Source organism: Anolis carolinensis, chromosome 2 (genome assembly GCF_035594765.1).
Source record: "Anolis carolinensis isolate JA03-04 chromosome 2, rAnoCar3.1.pri, whole genome shotgun sequence".
NCBI lineage: Eukaryota > Metazoa > Chordata > Lepidosauria > Squamata > Dactyloidae > Anolis > Anolis carolinensis.
The window spans coordinates 26,962,119-26,978,100 of NC_085842.1; the positions used below are offsets into that span (position 1 = coordinate 26,962,119).

General features: G+C 42.4%; 1 protein-coding gene across 1 annotated transcript; it reads left to right on the forward strand.

Moving 5' to 3' along the window:
- Positions 1-260: 260 nt before the first annotated feature.
- On the forward strand, positions 261-10,805 carry LOC103281661 (uncharacterized). Its single transcript, XM_008123691.3, has 4 exons — positions 261-441; positions 3,080-3,243; positions 8,469-8,635; positions 9,398-10,805. The coding sequence occupies exons 2-4, from the start codon at positions 3,087-3,089 to the stop codon at positions 10,697-10,699; spliced, it is 1,626 nt and encodes a 541-aa protein (XP_008121898.2). The 5' UTR covers positions 261-441; positions 3,080-3,086; the 3' UTR covers positions 10,700-10,805.
- The last annotated feature ends 5,177 nt before the right edge of the window (positions 10,806-15,982 follow it).

Below are 15,982 nucleotides of genomic sequence, written 5' to 3' on the forward strand. Positions count from 1 at the left end.
TGGAGCTGATAGAGGGAGCTCATCCGCGCTCTCCCCAGGTTGGATTTGAACCTGGCAGCCTTCAGGTCAGCAACCCAACCTTCATGCCAAAAGGCTTTAACCCACTATGCCACCGGGGGCTCCAACACAACTACAACACAACTAACAACACAACACAGAACAAATCAAAAGTAACCACCTTTAAACAGGAAAATCCTTAAGGGTGTTAGTTGTCACCATAAGTAAGAAAGAAATGGAGGATAAATCTCATTTTTAAAAAAACCACCTGCTTTCACCTGAAACCCCAGAAGGAGAAGTTCCCTCCCAGCAACTTCCTCCCTGGCTAGAGCATCTCTTCCCAGCTGTCTCCAAGCGTCAGGCCCTCCCCATAAATAGAGGAGGTGAGGGAGGACAGGAAGGCTGCTTCATCCCATTTTGGAGGCTCCCGGCCATACTGTGCAGGTATTTGAGAGGCCAGCTGGAGCCCTCACCCTATAGAAAGTGCTGAGAGGAGATACCCCCAAGTGAGTACCCTGGAGAGTTTGCCTGCTCTTCTCACCTTGGAGCAAGGCAGACTCCCCCAGAGGAATGACCAAACGGGGCAGGCTTGGGTTGGTTTATTTCTGGGGAAGCTGTATTGGTTTGTTAAGTTAGGCGCTGCACAAATATTGTTTATTGGAGTTCTCAGGTTTCCTAATGGCAGCATTGCTTCCCACATTCACCTATCTCTCCTGAGACCTTCTCGGAAGGTGTTTAAACAGGGGGCTGGATGGCCATCTGTCAGGAAGGTATTGGTTGTATCTTCTGAATGTCAGAACCCAGTTGACCTTTGAAGTCTCTTTTAATATTCCCACGAGACCAGAAAGGAAGCTGGTAGCTGACATTAAATGATGATTAGAGGTACTAGATTTAAAAAATATGGGTAAACGGGGCTTGTCTAGACAAGGGCAACCCACATGGTCTAGAAGTCAAAGCCTATGAGAAGTGCCTTGGGGAGCTAAACATATTTAGCCTGGAGAAGGTTAAGTGATGACATGATAGCCATGTTAAAATCTTTGAAAGGATACCATATTGAGGAGGGAGCGAGCTTGTTTTCTGCTCCTCCAAAACCTATGGCTTTCAACTACAGGAAAAGAGATCCCACCTTGACATTAGGAAAAGTATCCTTGAAAGTAAGAGCTTTTTGATAGTGGAATATGCTGAATATGGTGGAATCGCCTGCTCTGGAGGTTTGCAAGAAAGAGTCTGGGAGTGCTTTGAATGTGTACTCCTGCATGGCACTGGCGGGGGTTGGACTGGCTCTCCCTTGGAGTCTCTTCCATCTCTGAGTCTATGAAAAGTGGAGAAAGCTCCTGTCCCTTTAATAGTTAAATTGGAAAGGAAATGTCAACAGGTGTGGTCTGCCTGGCAAATACCCTTGCTAATATTCTCTCTTCTTCACAACCTAAAGACACAGGTTCCCTATCCAGTTTTCACTCTGATAAGCCTATATCACAGAATAAAATTATGTTGAAGAGGAATCTAAGCATCCACTGTGAATGAGATGATCCAGGATAGTGTTTAGTACTTATAGAAGAGAAGAGGCACACACCTCATGCACACTTTGGGGCAAACTCTAATAAAGTGGTCATGCAGATATATCTGAATCATAGGGAAAAGTTCAGATGTTGTCCTTCAGCTTTGCCATTTCTCACTTTGATAAACAAGGTTGCTCAATGTTACCAACAACATCTGGCTTAAATAGAAACTTGTAGAATTAGCTGGGATGGAAAAATGGACTTTGCTGATAAAGGAGAAACTTTAAGAATGTTTGGGACCTATTCATTACCTTTCCATAACAGTGATTCAAGAATTAGCAGAGTGTTGTCAAAAGCAGAAACATGTATGGGTGTGTTCTTTGTTGTTGGTGTTATTATTTTCAATAGTCATTTAGTTATAGTCTTGCAGAGGTTAGTATTATATACAAAAACTTGCTTGTGTGTTTTATTTATCTATGGGAGGACGAGAGCTTGTCCTGTGGAGTGCAGATTTCAAGAGGATTTGCACCAAGCAGGGAACGGCTGGAAATCTGGGCAGGCTAAAGCACCAATCTATGGTCCTCCAGATATTTTTGGGTGCATTATCTGTTGAAGTAATGTACTGTGACACCACTTTGACTGCCATGGCTCAATGTTGTGGCATCTTTTGACTTGGAGTTTGGTGAAACACCACTATTCTTTAACAGAGAAGCTAAAAATTTTGTAAGACCACAATTCTATGATTCCATAGCAGTGAGCCATGGCACTTAAAGTCATATCAAAGTACATTAATTGGACAGTGTAGCGCAATGATTGTCAACCTGTGGTTCCACAGATGTTTTGGCTTACAACTCCCAGAAATCCCAGCCAGTTTACCAGCTGTTATGATTTCTGGCAGTTGAAGGCCAAAGCATCTGGGGAACCAGAGGTTGAGAACCTCTGGACTAGAGGCACCCTTGGACCTCAACTACCAATAGTCTTGTTGGGACATCTGGGAGTTGTAGCCCAAAACCATTGTTCTTAATTTTCCTACATTGATGGAGAAGGCTTACAATTTCTTCCCCTCTATCAGCGTGGCTTCCATCCACTTTCCTACTCTTCTCCAAACCCTGATACGTTTGACAGATATTCCTAGAAAATCTGTCTGCCCTTAACAAACACCCTTTCTACAATGCCATATAATCCAGGTTATCATATCAAATAATCCACATTATCTATTTTGAACTGGATTATGAGTCTACACTGCCATATAATCAATTTCAAAACAGATAATCTGGATCCTATATGGCAATGTAGAAGGGGCCCAAAGGGAGAGCCAAATTGATTCCTTGAGATGGCTCTAGAGATACCCGTGTCATTTTCTCAACCTGGCTTCTCTGTCTTTTCAACTGAGAGCCAAACCATGTCTTCTTGCTTGCATTTACCTGATGCTCCAAGGAATAACTCCTGATACATTCCTCTGGAAGAAGCCACTAGTCAGGTTTCAAGGGCCTTGGTCAAACTCTTCTCTGCTGTCGGTGGCAAATGCAAGGAAAAGTGTTTCCAGCAACTCTCTCTGAATTATTTCTTCTTTGTGATTCCAGAAAACCCATGCCCAAAAGGAAAGTCATTCCCTTGTTGGAGAAACTATGCCTGGAGAATGTGGTTACAAATATGAAAAGGCTATGGGTTAAGGTTTACTTGATGAAGTTACTTGATCCCAGGAATCGCGACCATGACACTATCACAGGACCCTTCAGCATGCTGGGTGAGAAGTCACACCATAATTGTGCTCTCTGTTTCCCCCCTTTGTTTTACTCCCAACCACGTTTTTGTGATTGGCTTTTCTTGGAACAGGATCTTTGTATGTAGGAAAAAAAGACAGCGAATAGATTGTATTTTCCTTAGGGGGGTGTTGTACCAGTCACTGAGCAGCTTCTGCAAAGGTTCTTTTCATTGTCTTGACATATCAAAATTAGTAGTCTTAGCCAAAACATCATCCATTCCATAGAACCTTGGGCCCTATTTTAGCATCCTGGTTAACCAAGTATAATCCTTGGAGTTCATCTACTCTACAAAATTAATGCAATTTGACAACTCCCAAGGCTCAATGCTATGCCAACGCCCTCTACGTACACTGCCATATGAAATCCAGATTATCTGCTTTGAACTCTATTATATAGCAGTGCAAACTCATTATGATCCAGGTCGAAGCAGATAATGTGTGTTATCTGTTTTGATAATATGACAGAAGTGGCCAAAATCATGAGAGTTGTAGTTTTACAAGATGATTAGTTTTCCCTGCTAAAGAGTGCTGGTGTTCACAAATTACAAATTCCAGGATTCCAAAGCATTGTGGCATGGCATTTAAAGTGGCATTGAACAGCATTAATTCTTCAGTGTATTTTGTATCAAAAGCATTGCATAAATTAGAATAAAACTGATAAAAATAGAAGGCACACAAGCATCTAAATATCCTTTGCCCAAAAACGGGCAACAGTTACTGCATTGTCTGCAGCCTCAAACAATTCTTACTCTGAGGTAGTGGTTGGGGAAAGCTATATCTGCCACCTTGAGCTCCCAACAGGAAGAGAGAGTTATAAATGTATCTTGGATACTAGGAATTACAAATGTACCATATAAAATATGATTGCTATTTCCAGGGAGATTAAGTTCCTGATCTTACTGCGGAAGCAGGAAACCATGGATAATATGGTTAATGTTTGTATATTTTTATGTTTTAAAATGTATTGCATTGGTTTTACTGTAAACCATTAGACATTATTTCATAAAAAAGTATAATATAAATAAACATAATAAACAATAATAATAATAATAATAACAATAATGTTACAGATAATTTTTGAATACAAAACACACTTACAAATATGGGAAAGCATTCTGTCTTTAATTCTTAGCATTATGCATAATGGAGAAAAAAACCCTTGAAAAAAGGTTTCTGAACTGGCATTTTTATTCTAAAGCACAGTGACAAGAATTTTTCACCTTGTGTATTTACAAGGCGTAGAGAAGTTATGTGTTAAACAGAGACTATTGATATGATTTTATTTATTTGTTTGTTAAGGGAAAAGGGAGTTATATATTAGCAAGGAAAAGCCTAACATGGAAACTAGCTGGAAGCAGCATTTGGTAGGTTGCCATGGTAACACAGCTTCCCTTGGGAGAAAAGGGGCGTGGCTAAGATGACAGTTGGAGCATATTCCCTTTTAAAAGTTCAGTTGCTGTGAGGGTTTAAAAAGGACAGTTGCGGTTAGGTTTTGAAAAGATTAGGAGCTGTGGAAATCAGCTAAGGACGGCAGCTTATGGTCACTCAGGGGAAAGGCTGGGAATATAAGTTGACCGGGGGAGTTTAGTATACTGTTTTGAAGAGAAGTTATTTAAGAAATATCCATTCAAGAAAGACTACATTGTAACTTAAGATCCTGAAACGTTATGTATTGGAACCATACGCTTATGTACCAAAAATAAACTTGAATTTTGTTATTGTTCATAAAGATAAGTCTCCTTGCCTCTCTGTAAGCCTGTTACCTCACGTTGGTGGCAGTTACCGTACCTATCTATATAAGTTACCGTACTTTTCTATATAAGTTACCATCTTTACTCATTTAAACCCAATCAGTTCCATTATCCTTCCTTATCCACTAAATCATCCCTGTCATACATTCACACATCCTCCATCCCTCCCTCTCACATGCGCGCACATCTCCTGAATTGGAGGCAGCAGTGGGATTTAGACAAAGATTTCCCCTGCCTGAGTTGAGTACCACAAATTGGGCTCTCCTCAATTGGTGGCAGCGGTGGGATAGAAAAGGATTCTTCCCTGCCACAGTTCTCTTCACAAGGCTTGTGCAAAAAAATAATATCTCATTGTAAATCAGAACTAATTCATTAGTTTAGTACTCACGATGAGATATCCGATGCACATATTATTAATTACAAATTAAAGAATCAAAACTTAAGTGGGCTTCATTTCTTAAATGTTGGTTCCTTTGGATCTCTGCGATGAAGTAAAGAATTCACAGAGCAACCAAGCCCTTCTGACAGTTGAAGTCAGGAGAAGAGAAGGAGGAGATCACTGTTGGCTGGCTAGTGGGCTAACTTTAGCCATTTGAGTTATTGCTGGCTGCTTCATTAGTCACTTGCACAAAAGGGCAACACCAACTAATTGATATTATTTTGAGTTTAATATTATAGCACCAATATGTAGAATTGCTTAATATTGGTTTTTATTGGTTAATATGGGTAGGCCCAGCCCAACACGGCACGCTGGCCACGCCCCCGCGTTGGGCGCCACCTTCCCAGGGGCGCTATTGAGCCCCTGGGAGGCAGGGCCACACCTGGCGGAGGCGGGGCCGTGTGACGCGGAAGAACTCCTGCCGCAGTTTGGCTGCGCCAGGGCGTGCCCCGTGGGAGGCGCCAGGGCGCGCCCACGTCTGGCCCCGCCTCCCGCGCCGCGCACCCTGGCCCCGCCTCCCACGCCGCCCGTGCCATGGGCGGCGTGGCCACCCAGCATGGGAGGTGGGGTTAGGACACGTCTGGCCCCGCCTCCCGCGCCGCGCACCCTGGCCCCGCCTCCCACGCCGCCCGTGCCATGGGCGGCGTGGCCACCCAGCATGGGAGGTGGGGTTAGGACACGGGAGGCGGGGCCAGTCCTGGCCACGCCTCCTGTGGCGCAGGGGAGGGGGCGCAAAAAAATATTTGCGTACCCCTTTAAATTTCCTCGGGCTGGTCCTGAATATGGGATACATTCAATGAAATGTTGTGGCTTAAAAAAGATTTTTAGCAAAACTTTAAAAAAATTCCATAAAATCAGAAGATGTATTCATGTTTCAGAAGTTTGGGGGCATGATCCCCTGTTATATTATGTCATTGTACAGAAAATTCAAAGAGATTGCTCTTGTAGTTTTTTTTTATAATAGTTTACAAAAAAATGACAATTTTCCAAAATTCCATGAATAAGTGAAATGCTCTGAAATTTGGTGGGCCAAGAACAGTAAATGTGCTCTACCATTGTAGCAAGTTTCACCCCAATAGCTGTAACAATGAGGGAGATAGGAGCCCCTGATGCTTCCCCCCTTGCGTAATTACTATAACGAAAAAGTAATGAAATTTCGTTACTCCCATTATAGTAACAAAAATTTCACCTATAATACTTTAGAACAGTAGTTCCCAACTTTTTTTGACCAGGGCCCATTTTGACCAGTGACCAGTCCTCCGCCATTAGTACCAAAGGAATTAGTTTTTGGTCAACTTTAGACTTGGTTTGGTTATTTGGGGTGCTAATTCAGAAAATTGCATTGGATAGACCACATCAGCTCTACTTTCTGATACAGAACATATGCCATCCAGTAGTTGTCATCTGCTTGCCCACAGAAAACTATATTCAAAACTGATGTGGGCTATCCAATGCAATGGTCAACTCTGCAGAAAGGAGCAGAAATAAAAATAACAAAATAAAATAAATAGATAAAGAGGAAGGAGGGTTGCGGACCAGATTTTTGTTCTCACAGCCCAATGCTGGGCCGTGGCCCACAGGTTGAGAACCACTGCTTTAGAAACACTTTAGAAATGAAATGCCAGTGCCTGCCAGTTTTGTAATGACTTTGAAACATTTTTTAACGATCACACATGTCTAGTATTTATATAAAAACTCTGTTGATTGACTATGATAAATAGCATTACATTATTGGTTAATCACTACATTAAACATAGAAGTAGGTGTGAATATGTAATATAATGCAATGAAAATTCTTTTTTTCTTTAGCTGGTTTGTACCAAGCAGAATTTTCTTTTCCCCAAACTAGTATTGGTCAGTAAGAAAGAAATGTCAGGATCTATACTGCCAGACTCATATAATTCATTTCAAACCAGATAATCTGGATTCAGAAACTGGATTATATGGCAGTGTAGATAGGGCCAGTGTCTTCCAGGCTACTTTGCACCAATAAATTGCCTTTGAGAAAACCGCTTTCTCCTCTGTGTTCGTTTTCCAAATGGTAACCTCATGGATGATCCAGACTTACCCTCATTTTATCAAATCGAAATGTAAAATCACAGACCTATACATATTTATAAACACAGCAACAACAACAACCCCAATTGAAATGTGAGAGACCCTGGAGGATCTTGAAAATCCCTAGAGAGGTATCCTGTCTAGGAATTTGCAAGGTCCTCTGGAAAAACTCCATTGTACTGCCTGTTGGAAGGATACCATAAGAGGGACCTAGAAAATGATTAGGGAGAATGAAACTGCAGGTAGAGGTCCTTTTGGTATGAGAGGATATAGTGTAGGCACGAGCAAACTAAGGTCCAGAGGCCAGATATGGCTCTCTGGGTGCTTACCTCAGGCCCTCCTCCTTTTCCCTGTCCTTTTGGCATAAGACATGGTGGCTGCTGCGTCCTTACAACAACAAAAAAAAAGATGGAGAAGGAAGGCACACAGCAGCTGAGAGCCCTCTGGAGTGCTGTCAGCCGCCGTATGTCTTGCACTCCTCCTGGAATAAGGATGGTGCGAACTGAAGGAAGGCATGTGGGGGCTGAGAGCCCTCCAGAGCCCTCTCAGCCACCACCTGTGTCATCCTCCTCTTGGCATAATGCCAAGAGTACAGCCCAAGGATCAGGGGAGGAGGATCAGGGCAGTAGCCGCAAGTCCTGCCTTTCTCTCGGTATAAGGATGGGGCAAGCAGCCCCGTCCTTATGCTGGGAGGACAACCTGAGGATGACCCTGCCCTGCCCTGCCCTCTCCCGAGCCCTACCCCTCCCAAGCCTGCCCCATCCAGTGCGTACACAACTCCGCTCCCTCCTGGACCATCCATCTCAGTTGGACCCATAATGCGGCCCCAAGGCAAAAAAGTTTACCCATACGTGGTATAGTGTAACCTGTGTGGCACTACTAGTCCCTATGCTATCTTTTGACTCCCTCCTTCTGGGCAACATAATATCTGAGTAAGGTTTTCCCCTTCTTCACCCCAGCCGGCTCCCTTCTCCAGGAACTGCTTGAGATCATGCGAGAGAGAAGACTTCTGACCCCATTTATACTTCACAATCTCCTTTTGCCACAACTAAAGTCACTGAATTTGAATTATTGCTCATCTTATGTTGACAACACTCTTGCTCACACCATCACAGTACGCTGCAAGGTACGTAAGTGGTATGGGATGAACTGGAGAGAAAAATCTCTTGTGCACATATTGCCTCCAGGATTGGAGTTAGGAGGGCTCTGAGAGTGGTAGTTCTCTAAGTTAATGTCTCAGAAAATCTGTGAGAAGGATGGCCTAGTTCATCCTAGGCCACGATTCTCCTGTAACAGCCTCCTGCTTGTGGTAACCAAGAGGATATTACACTAGACCTGTGGTTTCCTATTTCTAGTCCTTCAGGTGCTTTGGACTTTAACACCCAGGAGTCTAGGATGCATTGGCCAATGACCAGGAATTCTTTGAGCTGAAGACCAAAACATCTAGAAGACCAGACTTTGGAAAACCTTTCAAGAGAGGAGCTCTTTCCTATGGCCAAATGGAGGCATTACTAGTTCCTTAAGATACCTTTTAAAGATACCGTATTTACTCAAATAATGCACCATCAAATCTAATGTGCCCATCAATTTTCAAGACTCTGAGACAAAAAAAGGATTTACTGGAAGAGGAAAGAGAACGGGAAAAGGTGCAAGAAGGACAGGGAGAAAGAAAAGGCAGAGAGAGTAAAAGAGAATAGAGATGCAAAAATGAAAAGGCAGGAAGAAGAAAGGGCGGAAGGGCGAGAGGGAATAGGAGAAAAGGAAAGGATGTTCCTTCTCTTGGCCTGAGAGGTTGTGTTGGGGAGAGCATACATTGAGAGATAACCAGTGTTGACACCCAAATGAATCTGTTTTTTCTAACTTCATGCTCTTTTTGTTTTGGAAATAGAATCTTTCCTCGCTGACTCTTTGTCACTGCGACCAGATCCCTGCGGATACTTTGGTTGAGCTTGTGAAAGCTCTGCCATGCCTCACCAAACTACACCTTTCATCCACCCAGTGCAACACACAAGTACTTTCCGCTATTCGCTCTTTCTGTCCTGAAATTAATGAACTGGACATCATCAGCTGTAAGAAACTATCTGCAGATTCCCTCCTTCACTTGGTCTATGACCCTGTTGCAAGATCGTACTGTTGCCAGTCATTGCAGAGGCTCAGAGCTGAAGGACTGACGCCCACCACTGACTTGCAGAGCTTGCTTTCGGTTCTGGTCTTTGTGCTTCTAGCATTGCCCAAGCTGAAATATTTTTTTCATAATTTTGTTCCAAAAGCTGTATGTCTGATCTATGACCAGGAATTTCATGGTGCCCAGATGCCTGCTGGGTTTCCATCCCTGGAGGAAGTGGCACGGTACAGGACATCTACTCACCCAAATGAGGAAAGTGGCAGATTCACACTTGCCCTCAGGAAAATTGATTGGATGCTGTTTTCCTTGTTGCCTAAGATCGGTGCTGTGTGCCCTCACCTCTTGGAAATCACCATGATTCTTAGAGACAGCTGGGACTTGGATCCACACGTCTTGCCATGGCACAATCTTACCCATGTCACTTTTTGTTCCGATGAAAGGATGGACTTGAAGGAGCTCTTACCTGTGACAGCTAACATTGGGCCTCAATTTAAATATCTTGCAGTGGATGGATTTATCTTTAAAGATGAGCTGACCCTCCACACCTTGCTGAGCCATTGCCCAAATCTCTTGAAATGTATGTTATTCCTCCCCTCTCCAGAGAGAAATGATCGTCAGAGTCAGCAACAGAATGAAGCCAGAGCAAGGAACTTGTGCTTTCCTCCTCTCCAGTTCCCTGAGCTTGTAAGCATTTGCCTGGTGTACAATGATTTAGGTAATCCACTGCCTTCTCTGTATAAAGTGGTTTTGGGAAATATCATTGAATCAGTGTTCAAATATTCTCCATGCCTGGAGATCTTGCATCTATTCTGCCTGCCTTTCTCTCTGGATGAGGCATTTCAGAAAGCACTAACACCGCCTAGTACTGCCTTGCAAAGTCTTCGGGAGCTTGAACTGGTTCGGGCCCGGATATCAATTCACACCATCAACTTGCTGGTTTTCTCTGAGAATCAGCTGAGTCTCATCTCCTTGGAAAAATGTTTCCATATAAGCCGGGTGGACTATAATGAGCTCCTCCAAAGAGTCAGGAAAGAGAACTTGGAAGTAGTTATTACAAGGGAATGAAAAAAACCCCAACCCTCTCCACTTGCTCGGAATGGCAGCTCCATTGCTCATAGGGCCAGGACAGGATGTTTATTTTTTTTAATAAAGCTTGTTTTATACTATTCAATTTTTTGTCTCTGAATTATATTGTGTTCAAAACACAGGAAGAATTGAGTGTTCCAGAGGGACCGAAACAACATGTGGAGGATCAAAATGGGTTTGTTTGCTACTCTCACCTACATTCTTATTATCTCCTCCCCCTGGCTTTAAAACAGGAATAAAATCATGTTGATGTTGCTTTGGTCAACCATCTTCTTTCATGAAGTACTAAATTATTTGAGCTCATGCCTTGCTCATGAACTTCCCATAGACACTTATTTATTTACTTACTTAGACAATCCCGCGTAGCCTGAGGATGATGGTCCTCCAAGTGTAGTGTCTTGGTGGTGGGTACGTAGGTGGCTGAAGAGACCTATTCTTGACCCACATGTTCTTCCATAGTGAGGACATCAGTTTCCAAATGGAAAGTGGTTTCGGTCAGGGTTGGCTTGACATGCCTTCATCTTGGCATGTTTCTCCCTTTTGCCCTCCATTTGTGCCTCTTCAAATTCCACAGTACTGCTGGTCACAGTTGACCTCTAGTTAGAGAGATCAAGGGCCAGAGCTTCCCAGTTCTCAGTGTCTATGCCACATTTTTTAATGTTGGACAATTTCCCTGTTCACCAGTTGCTCTCAAGTAACTGACATTCAAGAGTGATGCAGCTTGAAGTATCCCTTATCCAAAATGCTTGGGACTAGTAGAGGTTTGGAATATAGGCAGTCCCCAAGTTACAGACATCCAACTTACATATGATTTATACTTAGGACAATACTGAGACAATAGGGTTAGGGTTTGGGTTAGGAAGAGTAAATCATCTTATTGGAAGATTTACTTCTGAAAGAGTTATGGAAAAAAGTGTCTCCGTTGAACCTTTCTAATCAATCCTTGTTTCCACATAGACCCAAAATTTTCAAAATCTAATTATCATAGGGATATAAAGTGAGTTGAAAACTTCTAAACAGGGGCACAGACAAAGATAGCAAAGATGTATTTGCCTCAGTCCTCCATGTCGATGATTTGAGAATATTTCAGGTATTGGAATTCCAAACAAGGGATGCTCAACCTCTCGTATCTAGAAATTTTTGTCAGTGGGTTTTGTTGAATGCACAAGGGCAGGGAAGGTTGGCATGGCTTAAAGCAGTGGTTCCCAACTTTTTTTTTTAACTAGAGGCCACTTTGAACAGGGACCACTCTCCAATATTAGTATCAAAATGGTTACGAATCAGTTTTTGGTCAAATTTAGATTCAGCTTTGGTTATTTGGGGTGCTGATTCAGAAAATTGCATTGGATAGACCACATCAGCTCTAGTTTCTGGTACAGAACATATGCTATGCAGTAGTTGCCAATTGATCACCCACAAAAAAAATCACATTATAGAGATGATTGGGTAGTAGTAATGTTTCGTTGGTCGTCAGCCTCTCACCTCCTGACATTCCTGTTGCCTCGGCGTTATAAGAGGCTTTCACAAGATCAGTCGTAAATGCCAGAAATTCTGAGTAACATGTTTTAAGCATCTGAGGAAGTGAGCTATAATTCACAAAAAGCTCATGTTATAACAATAACATATCAGTGTTAAAGTTGCTACAGAACTCTTTAATCTTGCTGCAACAAACTATCATAGTTGTTGGAGAATAAAACCATATTGATGAAAGAACAAATAGATAACAAGGACATTATTTGAGATATAGAAAGTTAGAACTCTCCCAACTTCACAGGAAGGCAAAGACAAAACCACTTGGAACAACAAGGTCTGCCGCACTGCAATTGTCTGGACTTCTGAAATAATTTTACTCCAGGATTTTTACCTGTATTCTTGATGGAAGAAGAAACCCCAAATGCGGTTTTTATGGCTTTGGGCAAGCTGTTAAATAATTATTGAGGCCACTAAAACCATAAGTGCATCTAAACTCTAAAATGAATGTGATATGAAACCACTTTATCTGCCATGCTATGGAATCTCAGAAGCTGTAGTTTTACAAGGTCTTTAGCCTTCTCTGCCAAAGAGTGCTGAGATTCCAACAAACTACCAATCCCAGGATCCCATAACAAAACACCATGCAGTTAAAAGTACAATTGAACTGCATTAATGTGTTATTCAAAGGCTTTCATGAGTGGCCATGTTCCAGAAGCATTCTCTCCTGACGTTTCTCCTACATCTATGGCAGGCATCCTCAGAGGTTGTGAGTTCTGTTGGAAATTAGGCAAGTGGGGTTTATATATCTGTGGAATATCCAGGATGGGAGAAAGGACTCTTGTCTGTTTGAGGCAAGTGTGAATGTTGCAATTAGCCACCTTGATTAGTCTTGCAGCTTCAAAGCCTGGCTGCTTCCTGCCTGGGGGATCCTTTGTTGGGAGGTGTTAGCTGGCCCTGATTGTTTTCTGTCTGGAATTCCCCTGTCTTCTGAGTGTTATTTTTTATTTACTGTCCTGATTTTAGAGTTGTTTTTAATACTGGTAGCCAGTTTTTTTTTCATAGTTTCCTCCTTTCTGTTGAATTTGTCCACATGCCTGTGGATTTCAATGGCTTCTCTGTGTAGTCTGATGTGATACCGTGTTTCCCCGAAAATAAGACACTGTCTTATATTATTTTTTGCTCCCAAAGATGTGCTAGGTCTTATTTTCAGGGGATGTCTTATTTTTCCATGAAGAAGAATTCACATTTATTGTTGAACAAAAAAATAAACATTATATACTGTACAGTAGTTTTCATCACAAAACAACATAACCAAACCAGACAAACTGTGACTCCTGTCAAGAATTTCTTGTTATTACCATTATTTCCATGTACAATTTGTATGTGCATTTACCAATCCTGCATGCTCTGGTGTTTTGTTTGGTGGGCGCCGGGCATGCTTCCAAACAAAAACTTTGCTAGGTCTTACTTTCGGGGGAGGACTTATATTTAGCAATTCAGCAAAACCACTGCTAGGTCTTATTTTTTGGGGATGTCTTATTTTCGGGGAAACAGGGTAGTTGTTAGAGTGGTCCAGCATTTCCGTGTTCTCAAATAATATATTGCGTCTAGGTTGGTTCATTAAGTGCTCTGCTTATGGCTGACTTCTCTGGTTAGACTAGTCTGCAGTGCCTTTCATGTTCCTTGATTCATGTTAGGGCGCTGTGTTTTGTTGTCCCTCTGTAGACTTGTCCACATCTGCATGGTATATGGTAGACTCCTGCAGAGGCGAGAGGATCCCTCTTATCCTTTGCTGAACGTAGCATTTGTTGGATTTTCTTAGTGGATCTGGAGATAATTTGTAGTTTGTGTTTCTTTACCAGCTTCCCTATGCGGCCAGTGGTTCCCTTGATGTGTGGGTGGATTTTTGCCTTTACTCTTGTGGCTTGTTCTTGGTCTTGCCGCTCCTGTAGAGCCCAGTTTAGATGGTTCAGTTAACCTTGGAGGGGGTGAGGTTCGCAGATTCTTTATGCCAGGGTTTTAGTTGCGCTTCTTTTTTTGACTTGGGCTGTTGGAGTTTTTGTTTAGGTAGCTATCTGTGTGTATAGGTTTTCTGTAAACTGCATGGCCCAATTGTTGATTTGGTTTATGGATGACTAGGATATCTAGAAATGGCAGTTTTCCTTCATGTTCTTTTTTCCATGGTGAATTGGATGTTTGGGTGGATGCTGTTGAGATGGCCCACTGCATTAATTCTACAGCATAGATGCAACCAAGGAAAACAAAACAAGATTTGGCTCCAGGACAATTAAAAACCCAATATAGGGAAGAGAGACAAATATTCTGTGAAAAGGCAATATACAGCTAGGAGGGACAGAGCTGAAAAAAATATTTTTGAAAGAAATGCCTCTCCGTTTCCTAAGAAAATTAAACTCTGTTTCTGTTTCATTTTTACATGAGTATTCTGTTCACAGTAACTGCTATTCAAACGCATATTGGCAATTTTCTACCTTAAAGATTTGGGGCTAAATACTTTCTTTCTCTCCCCTGAGAGCAAGACCTGCTTTTTGTACACTGTGATGAGACTGTAATTACAAAAGATGGGTGTAGTGATTGAATGTAAACGCTCCCAAGAACAATGCAGAAGTGGAGGCAGCTGTGTTGATCCTTATCAGCCAAACAGTTCAAACAGTGTTCATTCTTAGCAGGAGCAGATCTTTTGTGCAGCTAAAGGATCTTACATAGCCCTTCAAGATCAGCCCAGTATACTCTGTATGAGAGCTGGAAGATTCAGAACAATATCTCCCTGTGGTTTTTGTGGTACATCCTGGAATTCAAGAAAGCTGATTTCTGCAAGTTTAAGGAAAATACTAGGTAAGATCCCACTCAGCAATACTCAGAACAATACTTCTACACTGCAGAAGTAATGCAGTTTGATACCACTTTAACTGCCATGACTCAATGCTATGGTTGGGAGCTGTTGTTTTACCAGGTCGTCTTTGCCAAAAGAGTGCTGGGGCTCAGCAAACTACCCAGGATTTCATAATATTGAACTGTGCCAGTTAAGATGGTGCCAAACTGCAATAATTATAAAGTGTAGATGCACCTGAAGTCTCACACTTTGCATCTTGGCTGGATCTACACTGCCCTTTATTCCAGGATCTGTTCACAGACAACTGGATTATATGAGTCTGCAGTGCCAGATAATCTGGGATTAGATCCTGGGATAGAAGACAGTGTAGATCAAGCCCGTTAGCTTTGTGTTGCTTTCCACAATTTCCACACCATCAAACCTTCCCTCTGTTTAACTCCATGGGGCTAGTTTTATTTCATAGGTCCTGACCAGGAGGGCATTGAACTCAAGAGATTTCCAAAAGCAGGTTCTGCTGGCCATAAAGTCAAGGAGATCCAGCAAAGAAAAATCCTAGAAGGAAACCTTGCACTTGGTAGATTATCTCAGGTGTGAAGATGAGTGTAAGATGCAGTTCAGATCAAACAGAAACGGAACAATCAGGATCACATAACCAAGGCTGGGAAGAATTTCTCACCTTCTCAAAAGGAGCAAAGCAACACTTTCCTTTTCTCTTTTGACAGGTGAGTTTTCAGAATCTTAGGGCCCTTTTACACTGCCAGCAGGATAAACCACTGAGTTGCTGAACTTGCAGACTGAAAGGTTGTCAGAATGTGAGGAGAGGAGTTAGCTTGTGCTATTAGCCCTAGCTTCTGCTGACCTAGCAGTTCGAAAACATACAAATGTGAGTAGATCAATAGGTACCGCTTCTGCAGGAAGGTAACAGCGCTCCATGAAGT